This window comes from Letharia columbiana (genome assembly GCF_014066305.1).
Source record: "Letharia columbiana isolate WasteWater2 chromosome Unknown Sc0000017_s0, whole genome shotgun sequence".
In the NCBI taxonomy this organism is placed as follows: Eukaryota; Fungi; Ascomycota; class Lecanoromycetes; order Lecanorales; family Parmeliaceae; genus Letharia; species Letharia columbiana.
In genome coordinates, this window is record NW_023501057.1 from 386,689 (window position 1) to 400,840 (window position 14,152).

The 14,152-nt window shown below is 41.9% G+C and overlaps 3 protein-coding genes across 3 annotated transcripts; 1 reads left to right on the forward strand and 2 right to left on the reverse strand.

The window, feature by feature from the left end:
* Nucleotides 1–1,177: 1,177 nt before the first annotated feature.
* On the reverse strand, nucleotides 1,178–3,878 carry HO173_005995 (uncharacterized protein; the record flags this gene model as incomplete). The annotated part of the gene is made up of 9 exons (XM_037307907.1): nucleotides 1,178–1,287; nucleotides 1,386–1,551; nucleotides 1,609–2,206; nucleotides 2,265–2,390; nucleotides 2,446–2,963; nucleotides 3,013–3,036; nucleotides 3,095–3,356; nucleotides 3,403–3,651; nucleotides 3,703–3,878. The coding sequence occupies 9 exons, from the start codon at nucleotides 3,876–3,878 to the stop codon at nucleotides 1,178–1,180; spliced, it is 2,229 nt and encodes a 742-aa protein (XP_037165167.1).
* Nucleotides 3,879–7,397: 3,519 nt separating this feature from the next.
* Nucleotides 7,398–11,351, forward strand: HO173_005996 (uncharacterized protein; the record flags this gene model as incomplete). Its single annotated transcript, XM_037307908.1, has 13 exons — nucleotides 7,398–7,612; nucleotides 7,684–7,723; nucleotides 7,774–8,074; nucleotides 8,121–8,332; nucleotides 8,383–8,529; nucleotides 8,591–8,842; nucleotides 8,910–9,157; nucleotides 9,213–9,334; nucleotides 9,389–9,435; nucleotides 9,506–9,731; nucleotides 9,791–10,117; nucleotides 10,172–10,385; nucleotides 10,517–11,351. The coding sequence occupies 13 exons, from the start codon at nucleotides 7,398–7,400 to the stop codon at nucleotides 11,349–11,351; spliced, it is 3,186 nt and encodes a 1,061-aa protein (XP_037165168.1).
* Nucleotides 11,352–11,543: 192 nt separating this feature from the next.
* HO173_005997 (uncharacterized protein) lies at nucleotides 11,544–12,799 on the reverse strand (the record flags this gene model as incomplete). Its single annotated transcript, XM_037307909.1, has 3 exons — nucleotides 11,544–11,663; nucleotides 11,749–12,290; nucleotides 12,379–12,799. 3 exons carry the CDS (start codon nucleotides 12,797–12,799, stop codon nucleotides 11,544–11,546), a joined length of 1,083 nt encoding a protein of 360 aa, XP_037165169.1.
* Nucleotides 12,800–14,152: the final 1,353 nt, after the last annotated feature.

Here is a 14,152-nt window from a genome sequence, read left to right on the forward strand (position 1 = left end):
GTATATTAAATAAAATATAATATCTCTCTCTAATATCCCTCTCTAATATCTCTCTAATATCTCTTTTAATTCTTAAAATTAAATTCTTTAAAATCTTTTAAATACTTCGAAGCTCTTTAAAGGCTCTTCGAGAGCTTCTATCGAGAAGCTATTAAAGTAAACTTAAAATTAATTAAATATTATTAAAATAATTAAATTTTAAGCTTACTTTAATAGCCTCTCGATAAAAGCTCTTAAAGAGTCTTTAAAGAGTTCTCGAAGGGTTCGAGAGGTTTTAGAAGATCTCTCTAAGAATTAAAAATAGTTAAAAACTAGTACTCGATAAGCTTTTCACTACTAGAAAGCTCGCGCCCTAGTATATATTAGAATATTAAACTAAGTGACTAAGTAAGTAGCTAACTAAGTGATTAATAGAGTAACTAATTAAGTAACTAACTAAGTAGCTAACTAAGTAAAGTAGTAAGCTAATAGGATAGATAGTGCTAACTAAGTAATTAGCTGAATGGCTCGTAGTTATTATATACTATAAGAATAAGAGATATATATAATAACATCTAGATAGATGGATAGATTATTTCTTTATTTTTACTATATTTAAATAAGTAGTTACGCTAACGTCGTATAGAATAACTTTATAATTAAATTACTATTTCATATATAAAATAGTAATTTAATTTATAGGTGATCGACGAGGCTAATAACTACTCTATATGGTTAGCCTATTGAATTATTACCCTTTTCGTTTTGAATCATTCTTTTAAATCACATTGCTAAACCTCCCTATTGACCCTGCGTGTCAAATCAAAACAGCAGGTCCCCGGCACACAACTATAACGTTCAGACTTCATCTGCGGCCACTTTTTGCTCAAATCTACTTGGCATCCTAATTATAATATGTCTCACAAGATTCCCGAGGCTTGTATTGAGCCAAGTTTCACGAACACCTACGTAAATTGGACGGCCGGGAGGAAAATATGAAAAGACAAAAACAGCGGTCGCAGAAGGAGCCCGGATAGTCCTCGCGAGATGCTAGACCATACTTGTCTTGAAGTATGTCATTTCCTAAATACGATCGACATAACAGACCATCTCAACTCTCTACAAGGCAGGTCGCGTATCCGCAGCATCATGTTCAACTCAGAACAGGCCCCACCTCCTCTTGGCTTTCCGATATCCATCAGCTGACCCCCACGCAGTATCCTTCCCCGGTCCAGAAATCCGAGCTGCAATTTGCGCCATTAGTCCCCAAAACAGGGTTCCATGTGTACAATTGCGTCGTCGTGATGTCTGTTTTGTTTTGTTAGCACTACCGGGCCTATATGAGTTTCACGTCGCCGTCACCGCGCCTTTAGCAACGGCGAGTCTTTATCAGAAAGGGGGCTTACCGTTGTTCTGGGCGAAGGAATAACACGTGTCTCCTTTCTGCGCTGCGACGATCTTATTACAGTTGCTTGCCAACCCGCTTTGGTTAGGTAACACTGAGGATGTAGTGGTGGAAGACGTGGGGACTGGCGCGCTTATTATCGTTGCGGACTTTGTAGACACGCCGACCTAGTTCAGATCGAGGTCAGTCCACAGAGCTCATCACAAGCTGGATATGACACTCACACAGTAATCGTATCCTGCTTGGAATTCCGTGGAGCAACTAGTGCCGTTTGATCCGAGGATACCATTCCAGCTATATAGCTCATCGGTGGTTATGTTGTTATTCTGCGCAAAAATGTAGCAGTAGTCGCCAGTCTTGGCCTCGGCATATTTGTCACAAGCAGGAGTTATATCGCTCTTGGTGGGATATGGAAGGCTCGAGATAGTCAAAGATGACTTAGTGCTGGTACTAGAAGAGCTGATTGAGTTCCCTGGTAAGCCGACACAGTAGTCGTAGCCAGCCCAGAATTGTGTGGTGCAATTGTGCCCATCGGGGTATCCGAGGACCGGATTCCAGGTCGTCAATTGTGCAAGCGTGATACGGAAGCTTTGTGACATGTCATAGCAGGTGCTATTGGTGTCGGCGTAAGCATATGCATTGCAATTTTTTGCAATGCCTAGTTGTGTCGGGGCACTCGTCGTGCTGTTGGGTGTGGGACCATCAGGACCATCAGGACCATTGGGATTGGTACCACTTCCTTGGCCTCCTCGTTGCTGTGCGCCGGCATTGCTATTAATACCACTAATTGGCGCCGGCAAAGTATATCCGCCTCCTAGTGGTCTGTCTCAAATGTTAGTGCGAGAGAAAGGGCTTGATAGGAGGCGATTGACTCCCTTACCCGCTGCAAATATATTGGTCTGTCGTCAAATTGTCGCAGAGTCCAATTATATTAGGGTTCCATTGGAGGAAGAGAGTAATCGTGACGTTGATGCTGCTGGTAGACAACGAGCTTGCAATGGAAGCACTATCCGAATCAGTATCACCAGTTGCGCAAAGTTTTGAATGATCTTGGCCCTCACCAGGACTGGTCATTGCCGACTTGTGCGACCTCGCACTTGAGTGGTACGCAAATTGATGATGCACTGAAAGAACAGTCGTCGTTACCAGTTATTGACTGGAGATCACCGGTAGTCACACCATAAGACTGTGAAAGGGAATCGCAAGACCCGGCAGAAGCACGTTTGACTCTTGCATAACCACTGTAGTCGTTCTCAAGTTCAAGAAGCTCAGAGTCGCGCTCGGCTACCTCCATGCCGTCACGTTTGCTGTTACTTCTTGAGATGGTCTGACCACCGCAAGTCCCACTAATTGAGGCTGTCAAGTTAGCGTTTGGATCCGTACCTGGGGTAAGGTAGGGTGGGCTCGGGGCAGCGGGATAGGAAGGAAGAGCGCGAATGAGCGATGGTGGCATCGTGACATTGCAAACATCAGTAATATCTTGGTATTGCTCAATAAGATAGTCGGATTCGTCAGTGTCCGGTAGAAATGGAGAGTTAATGCGCCACCACATGACACTTAGGAAGCAGTTGCTGCAAAGCTAGGACATCGTGAGCCATTACATAGCATTCACAGGTTGCAAGACTCACAACTGTATCGTTGTATAGATTTGCCTTGGGGGTAATAGTTAAGATGAGCTCGAGTAGCAATAGAGTGAGACTTGAAACTCACGATACGATTCGCCGCATCAGGATCAGTGCAGAGAGTTTGGCTAGAGTCCAAAGTGCAATCAGGTGCTGTAATATCAATGCCCACCCAGTTCTGAGCCTCCAAAAAGCAATAGTTGAATGTCGAGTTGTTGAGCTCAACGGTAGTACCGTTCCCAGGGATGGAATTGTCGTTTCCCGGAGCTGTTGATGTTCCATTCACTGAAATGGGCGATGCGGTTGTATTTGGATCCGATCCCGAAGTTTGGTTGTAAGACAACGTAAGACTGGACTTGGATCAGTCAAACTCGAGATCTGGAGACAGATTCATACACATCTGTAAGACAAGTGAGGCCAACGCCATCAGAGTAACGAATGGCCACAGATGCGACCGGCACCATCTTGCTGTCAATCGTGATAGTTTGACCGTCACAAGTGTTGTATATACCTTCCAGCCAATCACTGCTTGATTGAATACAAGACGGCGTACAGAGATCAGTGATGTTATCTTGCACCCAATAGTAAAGATCGACTTGGCCAGCCATGCGGAAGAGATCGGGTTCGCAAGTCACGGTAGTGTTCCTAGAAGAAGCTTTAGTCGTCTTTACCGATCTGACGATTAGATATGCCTACATTGCATTCAAACAATCCACCGAGAAATCCATAGCGGATGCCAGTCGGATAGAGTCTACCGACGGCCACATGTTGAATTGAGAGTAGGCAGGCAAGATCATAGCACCCCACGTGGCCAAAGCCAAGATGAGAGCTCCCATGCTATCTGGACTTCCAGGGATTGAGTTCGAAGACATTGTGCAAAACGAGAGCGAAGACTAGAAAACGAAGCAATAGCAAAGGAAAGTATATTTAAGGCTATGAGATCAAGGGGGAAGAGCATCTGGGCAATGAGTCATGATCCGTACTTGATACCGGCGGTGGGATAGGTTCACAGACAACGGCTTGCCCCCAATATTTGCTTGTAACATAGCCAGCCAAGAAGCTGAAGAGGAACACTCCATGCCGCACGAGAGAAGGATCCCTGCTGACGTTGATGAGAGACATATGATGGTGCAAAGGATGTAAAAGAGATTAAAATATCCCGCAGGATCAATGCTGGTAAGATATTAGTAAAGCTGGAAAGGAAAAAAGATACTCCGTGCGGCGGTGAAAAGAAATATCAGCAGACTGGTTTCAGGTTGTTTTTAAAGTACGATTACAAGGGATTGTCTCTAAGATTCTAGACTCTTTCTTGCTTACAGAATCGCCTTCGGAACGCAGTCTATTTGAACTGCAACATTTAATCTTCACCCTGCGCGCCTATTCGCAATCAGCCTCATGCATATCATAAAAGAAAAATAAAGGCTGGCAATAGGTGTACACCCCCTTTCGATACATGTACACCCCCCTGCCTACACAAACAACAACTTTATTGTTGACCCCCGGAGGGCTATTATATTTGAGATTCAGCGCACCGAAAAAGTGTAGCAGCGAGTATATACAGGATAAATCCTCTAAAGAAAGGGAGGATTCTGTTTACGAGTGACGTACTCTGTAGATAGTAAGATATAAGGCGTTGAAGACTGTCCGGGCGTTGAAAGGAAGCCGGGCTGACTATTAGATAAGACGTAGCCCCGGAAGCAGCACTCGGATATGAGGGGGGTGTACATGGAAAGCGGGTGTACACCTATTGCCAGCCAAAATAAATTCCATAAAAGTTGCTGATGCAGTGATGCCTGTTTCGCAACTCGGACCTATTAGAGCCTAAGGTAACAGGCTGCCTCAGTACGGCATTCAGGGTTAGGGCTCCTCGTATATACCCGGAAGTGCCCGATACCTGGTAATGCCCGATCTAAAATCCGATAAGTCCGGCGCAACACCAAAATATGACATTGTTTTTGATTTTACTACATATCTATACAAATAAGATATTATATTTTTATCGAGACTTTATAATATTGTAAAATATTATAAAAAATAGTTTAAAAAATAGTTTACTTATTTATAACTATTTACTAGCTTCGCTAATAAATAAATAAATTTAATTTTACTTATTATTTAAAAATTATAAAAATAGATATTTATAAATTATTTTATTTAAACTTCTATATAATAAAATATTAGCTTCTTTAAATTATTTATAATCTAATATATAAATTTTATTTATATTTATTATATCTTAACGCGACTATTATTAATAATATATTTTTAAATAAACTTTTATTTTAATATCTTAAGAAAAGAATTTAAGATAATAAGTAAGTAAGTAAGTAAGTAAGTAAGTAAGTAAGTAAGTAAGTAAGTAAGTAAGTAAGTAAGTAAGTAAGTAAGTAAGTAAGAATATAGATAAGTAAGTAACTATATACACGAGTATAGAAATTTTAATTTAAAGAAATTTAGTAAAGAAATAAAAGAATAATAATTAAATATATATTTTATTAAAATATAGTTACGCTGCGTAACGGGGCGAGGAACCTCGACGGAGTTTCGAAGGGGATCGGGTCGAGGTTTCGAGGAAGCTCGAAACCTCGACCCCGCCTCGACCCGAAGTCGAGGTTTTAATATATACTTTATTAACTCGATAGACCCTAAATACCTTTAAGTAATTTCTCTAAATTTTAATATTATATAATAGAAATAGAATAAAATAGAGTATAAAATATAATATTATAATCTAAATTAGAGTATAAAATATAAATATTTAGAAAGATACTTAAAATATATATAAGATTATATTTATAAGATATTAGAGAAATATTATAGAGATATTATAAGAATAATAGTTTTAAGTTAATCTAATTAATAGACTTAACGAAATAGCGAGATATTCTTATTATCTCGATAGAAAAATATTATCTCGATTTAATCTTACCTCGTTAAAATCTTATTTCGAAGCGAGGTAATATTAAATATCTAAAATCTCATTTTATCTTACTTCGTTACGTAGCGTAAATATAGTTATTTAATATTTAATATTTAAATAGAAAAGAGCTTTTATAATAATATAATATAATTAACTTAAATATTTTAAAGTTAAATTAAATCGTAAGTATTAAATCTTAAAATAGTATTTTATAATATTTTAATAATTTTCTTTATAGTATATTAAATAGTCGATAGCGATTAAAATTATTAATAATAATAATAAGATCTATAAATATTATAATATAACTTCGAAAAATCTTTATAAATATATTAATAAGAGAAATATACTTAATAGTTTTAAATTTAAAGATTTTAAAAGAAAGTAATTAAAAAGATATAATAGAAGAAGAGATAGAAAAAGAAGAGATAGTAGAAGAAGAGATATTAACGATTTTTTTATAAATTAATAACTCGATAAAGTTAAAAAAAAGATAAATTGAATTTTTAGATATATTAATATTAATAGTAATAAAAGTTTAATATTATTATTTATTTATTATTATATCGAGTTATTATAGAATTTTAGTAAAAGGTAGACATTTTGATGCTACGCCGGACTTATCGGATTTTAGATCGGGCATTACCAGGTATCGGGCACTTCCGGGTATATACGAGTACATCCTACAGCATGCTGATCCCCTCGAGCTTAAATCTTTTTTCACCTCCCCACCACCCGCAGCCCTAGACTATTCTGGCAGTCGGATGCCCTTTCTGCAGTACTGTTTCAGAGGAGCAAAGCACGGCTGTACCCTCAGCTGAGATTCCTGCAGGATGACCTACAGGCACATACAGGTACTGGGGGGATGCGGAAATTTTCATGTAACTATCCTCCAGTTCACCAACGTCGGCCACCTGCAGTTCAGGCAATTCCTTTACTGCATCCTCGAGCGATTCCGGTACATCTGATCTGTCCAGGATATCCCATCAGCCCGCCGTGAGGCGCAGAACTCACCGAAACTACTCGCTTACTTACTTATGTACCCACGTCCGCACGCTGTCAGCGTCTGGTTGCATAGCATCTTTCTCTTGCTCTTAAAGCTTTTGGGCTTCTATTCTCCTCCATCTTCTGGTTTTGAGGTTTCTGGTCTCGAGCAAGACTTATCTGTCGTCCCATTCGTCTATCTTTAGTCGCGATATATTTTTTCTCTCTCGTTTTCAAAAAAAATGACAATGTCGCGCTTGTGGCACGTTGTGGTCTTATCTTGGGCTTTGGGATCCCTTGCATTACCGCAATATGATCCCAACCGTTCTTTTGTGAATCAATTGAAGCTAAGAGCCCTACCTGTGGGAACTTGTAACCCAGATACTCCTTGTGAGAATGGGGCGTGTTGTGGTTCAAACGGTCTGTGTGGCTATTCTCCAACGGAGTGTGGTACTGGATGCAGGTCGAATTGCAACGCAAAAGCTGAATGTGGACAATATGGGACTCCTGGCCAGCAACACTGTCCTCTGAACGTGTGCTGTTCGCAATTTGGGTCAATTTCCCTTCCAACATAAACTCTCTGTGGCTAATTGCTTTGCCTGCAGCTTCTGCGGAAGTACCTCTGACTTTTGTGACACCGGCTGTCAAAAGGATTTTGGTGGATGCGGTCCTCCCCCTCAACCGTCTTGCGGCGGCTCCAAAGTGGGTCAGCGCACAATTGGGTGAGTTTGGACGAAGATAGAAAAGAATAGGTAGCTGACCAAGCTCTGAAGCTACTACGAGTCTTGGGCTGCCACTCGGACATGCCAATCGGTACGAGCTATGTTTTGGAATCGCTTCCCACGCTGCTTACATGACTCTAGGTCACCCCTGAGGAGCTCAATCTCTCTGGGTTCACTCACATCAATTTCGCCTTTGCTTTTTTCGATCCCAGCAGCTTCCAAATTGCGCCCATGGACTCAAATTCTGCGTCCCTATTAGGCCGTTTCACCGCCCTGAAAGAGAAATACAACGGACTTGAGACTTGGATTTCCATCGGTGGGTGGTCTTTCACAGATCCTGGCCCAACTCAGGAGGCGTTCAGCGTCATGTCTTCAACCTCCGCAAATAGGCAGACATTCATCAACGGTCTTCTTAAGTTCATGAACCAGTACGGTTTTGACGGTAGGAAACCCAGTAATCTTCTATGCTCGTCCACTCACTTTCATAGGCGTGGATCTCGATTGGGAGTATCCCCAAGCAGATGATCGTGGTGGTCAGCCAGCCGATACCGAGAATTATGTTGCACTCGCCAAGGAGCTCAAAGCTGCTTTGGGCCAGAAGGGACTGTCCATGACGCTTCCAACTAGCTTTTGGTATCTCCAGCACTTCGACGTAAATTCGCTCCAGGAGTCTGTTGATTGGTTCAATTTCATGTCATATGTGAGTTAATTCACACCGAAAATGCACACTTCGATGCTAAATGGCCATAGGATCTTCATGGAGTATGGGACGCCCAGTCGCAGTTTGTTGGCCCGTACATCGCCCCTCACACCAATCTTACCGAGATTGACCTGGGATTGGACCTTCTCTGGCGGGCTGGTGTTCAGGCAGACAAAGTTACTCTTGGAATGGCGTGGGTACGTGACAACAAAATAAAACGCTATGCTGACGTCAGGTTGATAGCTGACCGATCCTTAGTACGGCCGATCCTTCACATTATCAGATCCATCATGTAATACTCCCAACGACGTCTGCCAGTTCTCTGGAGGCGCAAATCCTGGGCCTTGCTCGGGCACCTCTGGGATACTCGACGACCAAGAGATCCAGAATATCATTACGCAGAACAGCCTGACACCGACATGGGATCATACAGCTGGGGTGAAGTGGATCACTTGGGATAGTAACCAGTGGATTTCATACGATGACACAGATACTTTTCAGCAGAAGAAGGTGAGCCAGAAACTTCTCGAAAACCCTCGCGGGGCTGTGTAAAGTCACTGATGCCAATTGCCAATAGAACTTCGCTAGTCAACGCTGTCTAGGTGGCCTCATGGTATGGGCTATGGATCAGAAGGATCAGACCCAGTCCAATGGGCTTGGTTCTACTCCCAACGTCACCCCAGATCAGCAGGCAAACGCACAGCAGATGTCCAGTGATCAAGCCGCATCTTTAAGCTGCTACACCACAGATTGCAATGCCAAGTGTAAATCAGGAACAAATAAGGTCGCTGAAGTCTTTGGTCAGCCTGGACAAATTTCCACGAGGTATAGCGTCCTGACTCATGGGTTGTAGAAACAAAAGTCTAATGTCCGTAACCAGGGACCGATGCTCGAAAAACCAGTACCGGAGTGTTTGCTGCAATGACGGCACAACCATGGGCAAGTGTCAGTGGCGAGGATACCGCGGTGTCGGCATGTCGTGTATTCAGGGTTGCGCTGATGGTAGGGTCGAGACAGAGTTGACTTGGGAGGAGTAAACTACTAAAGTTAAAGTAGGTGAAACTGAAGTTGTGACTGACACAAGCGTACAAAACGGGAAGAAAGTAAGCAGCACAGAGGGTTATGATCGTAGTCGGAGGTATTGCGAAGGTTGTGTTGACTATTTCCATCTAGGGCCAAACCTGCAATGGTGGTCTCCAGTCCTACTGCTGCGCCGGCTTCTCACCGCCACCTTCTAAGAGTCAGCTTGAAAAAGATGCGGCAGATGCTGCCAAAGATGCTGCAGAAGCCGCCGCTCAACAGGCGGCTCTAGACTTGGCGGCGAAGGCTTTCTGCCGTGTGGCCGTCCCGGCCCTTCTCGCACCACTGGAACTTGCGGAAGACCTGATCCCCATTTTCGGTAAGTTTTTATCACTGAGTCGTACATTACACAATCTCTAGCCATACTGAAGATACTAGGGGAGATCCTCGATCTTGCCGAGCTCGCAGCGACGCCCGCGCTTATCGAAGGGTGTGTCAAAGGCATCGAGAAGGAGGGAAAAGCCGAATTCAAGGTTTTCGGCAAGGAGCACAGTCTCTCACCGGGTGAGATCTGTCAGTTCTTCGGGAATGCAAATCCTGATCATAGCTGTGAATATTCAGATGAGCCCAGCAAGCTTCCAGAGACACGTCCGCCCACCTCAAGCCACGATCCTGAACCAACAAGTTCAGCATGTAATAAGCGCGCGCCGAACTGCAAGCGAGCGATATCAAGCACGGAAGCCAAGCAACCCATCAACACTGAGCGTATGTTATTCTGCTGAGTAGGCGAAATTGTCTCTGACTCGAACGTGAATCCAGATCCAGGTGTGCAAAGAGTTTGCGACGGAGCACGATGGCCACAGGCTTGCCAGCATTACTCATCTGTAATTGATTTTAACCAAATTCTCGTTGACGCAGGTGAGCGTGGATACAACCCTCTTACTTGTCCGACATTCTCTGGATTCAACTATCGTCAAGGAGGAAGAGGCGAGCAGATTACGGTTGATTGGACTGATCAACACAATAATGACTGGTAAGTGTCTATTGCTTCATTGAGCTGATACTAGTCATCGCGATTCCTTGATGGTTTGATACCTATGCACTCCCATCTTGCGTTCTTGCATGCCTATCAAAAGATCTCCTTCTTTGTTAACTCATAATCAGGTGGAATGGCTACATGCAAGAACCAAACTTGAACTGCGAGAGAGATGAATATCCTCCCATAGGCTTCTGGCAAGATCAAGATCTCCACGACCAGTATGTAAGGATGGTACCGGGAACCCAGAACCAGGCTGCAGGTGCGGCATTATTTGGATTGGGGCTCTGCCGCTACAGCGGAGACGGTAAACCACCTGCGTCAACCAGAAATGTTCGATTCGACCGAATGATCCACGGTCCTGACCGAGACACGTCCGTCTATACTGCGGACGTGACTACTACTCTTGCTACAGTATCAATTCGATTTGATGCGTATCCGCACCAGCCGGACTTCGGCATCACGGCGAATCCATGCTGGCCTTCAACGCTCGTCGATGATCCAGGATTCGCTTTACTGAATAGTGACCCTTGGTACGCCGCCCTGAGTAACCGCCAGCGACACCAGTCAGTCGATCAATACTCGAATCCGCCTCCCCTCGCCGTTATCCAGAACAAGCCTCCCCGAGCAGGATATCAGAAGCGGTTCATTGATCCTCTGGACATGGACTTGAGCTTTGACGAAAGAGACACTAAATATGAGCTAACGGAGTCCCTGGCCGAGCTGGGCATACGCAAGTGTCGCAGTACGAATTGCGTCGACGAGCTGAAGGAAATGAAGGGTTCGTCAGTATACGGTGCCCCGCCGAAAGGTCCCTTAATGCCAAGGGCGAGTGAAGCGGAGCCGACGGCGGTGGATACTGGTTTGCCACCTGCGGCGACACCGATGGCACCGAAAGTTGGCGGCGGCGGTGCGCAACTAGCTCTTGATTTAATTCCGAGGCCTACGGTAGGGATTGATTGATCTATATTGTTTTCACGTGCAGGAAAATTTGTATCCAGTCATTCAGCTACTCTGGTTAAGTAGAGAGTAGCACCAGTGCTTTCAAGACCGTCATGACCAGAAATAGCTCCGATTTCGAATACAATGCAGCTTCTCTTGATGCTTTTCGATCATCTTCTGGCGTGTCGCCGTGTTATCATGGTCTGACAACTTCTAACGCAACCGGTTTATTGGACCTTCTTCGCGTTCACAGAAATCGGCGAGCATAACTTTGCAGTTCTCCCGGTCAAAATTCGAAGGCCAACCATTCCGTGTGTAAATTTCGTAGACTTCCTAGATCCCGAAACCCACGTTAGCTCATTTGTGCTCATCCTCATTTGCGATATTGCCACGTTTCGTCACTAAGCGAGGGGCTCACTTTGGTCTTCCGCTCTCTGATCATGATGTGAAGCAGGCGTTGATCTGCGGGCTCTGCAAGCTCTGGAGGCGGAAGATCCACCGGCTTGTACTCAGCAGTGTTCTTCTCGGACTGCAGGTCTATCCGCCTCTGGGGAGCTTCTTCGCCGTAGGCATCCTCCATTAACTCGTCCAACTCCTCATCTGGGATCAGTCCGTCCTCATCATCCATGTCATCTTCACCGTCCGGTTCGCTTCCACCCTCCTCGTCGTCTCCTTGCTCATCTGCATCTGGCTCGAAGTCATCATCTGATGCCAGCCTATCTTCTTCTTCTTCCTGAAGCGTCGCAGAGGAAATACACCATTGCGCAGTACCTGCCGACCCCCGGGGATTGTAGAAGGCCATCCAGACCAGCTTCTCGAAATTTTGCTTCCAGAGGCGGAAGAAAGCGGCCGCGGGCATGGTCGGGTGCGCCATCCACTTGTCCTGCGTGGGAATATTCTCATATTCTTCGTAATCAATCATAATATGATGTCCCAAACTCGTCCATTCGGTGATAGTATCTATGTAGATTATCAACTAGCCGATCTAGTGCTAGGCAATTACTGGGATCCGTGAACAGGCAACTTGTTGCAAGCGACATGTACGCACCTGTATGAGTATCGAACAGAAGACTGGTACCGTCCCGGGATTCGTAATCCGTGAGCCAAATACAATGGCCCGGAACCGGCTGAAGAGAATCATTGATTTCATCGTAAACCTCGCCGTCGCAATAGGCGATCATGATAGTGTCGGGCCCAATCATCCATCTCTTCCCAGGCGCGGGGGCGCGCAGATAAGGTAAATACCGAAGTAGTTCAATCACTTCTTCTGTCTTCCCTCTATCTCGTAGCTTCTGCGCGTTCACGCCTGACCAGCCTTCCGAAGGTGGCAAGACGAGAGCGTTTGGCTCTATGTAGGGTAGCTTGATCAACAATTCGTAGAAGTCTTGGATGGCAGCAATGACTTCTCCGCGAGAGTAAGAGCTCTCCGCGGACGCTGGGTGGCTACGCACTGGAAGAGACGTCGACATCGCGCGGCAGTCTTTGAGTTGCGAATGAGCTAAGTCTAAGGAAGCAAGAGAAGAATTTTGAGGATCGGGGATTTTTGTTTTAGTTTGGACGATTATACCAGTCAACATACAGTAGCAAGCCGTATATTAAGGTCGGCAGAGGGTTTTTCGTAATGATCTATATAGGCTAGTTATGTAATAAGAATATTATAAGTATTATCTATAAATAAAGATTTATTATAAGATTTAACGTATCTACTCTAAAATCCTTTTAAAGAATCTTCTTATTTTAATTATTTTATAATTTTATAATATTATAACTTAAGACTTCTTTCGAGAGTCTTTTAAGAAAATATATCTTCTATAATTATTTTCGTAAATATAAATATTAAGTCTCGTTTTCGAAATCTAATTATTATAAATTATATCTATACTTTTTAACTTCTTAACTTTAAATTTAAGCGATTTAGCTAAAGTTCTTATAGAGATAATTTTCTCGAGATCTTATTAGTATATATAAAAGAATAAGATAGATATAAAGATATAGTTTACTAGCGATTAGCTAGCGAATATAGACTATAAAAGATATAGAGTCGTTATAAAATTTAATAGTATATTTAATAATAGAACTAATCTTTAAAAAATATTAAAACTTTAAAATATATAAAGTAGATCTATATCCGCTAAGTCTCTAGATATATAAAATATATTATTAAAATTAAATTCTAAAAGAAACTCTAATATAATATATATAATATCGAAGTTTTAATATAAATAGCGTTAAGGCTTATAATAGTATTAGATCTAATAATTATCTCTTTTTTTAGATCTTAATTTCTAAATATCTAAGTAGATAAAATGTTTATTAAAAAACCTTTAAATCTTAATAGAAAAATAAGAGAAAAGAATTAATCTATTATAATATCGTTTTAATAATATAATAGAATTAATTATTACGTATTATAAACGCGCTATTAATATATTATATAATAATATTAATACTACTCTTAAGAATAATATCGTTTTATAATATTAATTAATAATAATCTATAATAAATTAATATACTTAATATTAATATTTTTATAGCGTTAATTAATAGCTCTTATAGCGAATAGATATTTAATTTAGAAATTTATAATAGAATCTTAAAATCTTAATAGATAAAAGAAGATAGAAGAGTTTTTCTATAAGTAATATTATTTCTATAGCGTAATATATTAATAGCGAAATAACGTAATAATAATCTCTATTATAGATATTTAAAGAAAATAAATAATAGAGTAACGCGTTCGCGATAATATTTTTAATTATTAATTAATAATAATAATAGAATAATAATAATAGTTAGATAACGCGACTCTATAGATAGTAGC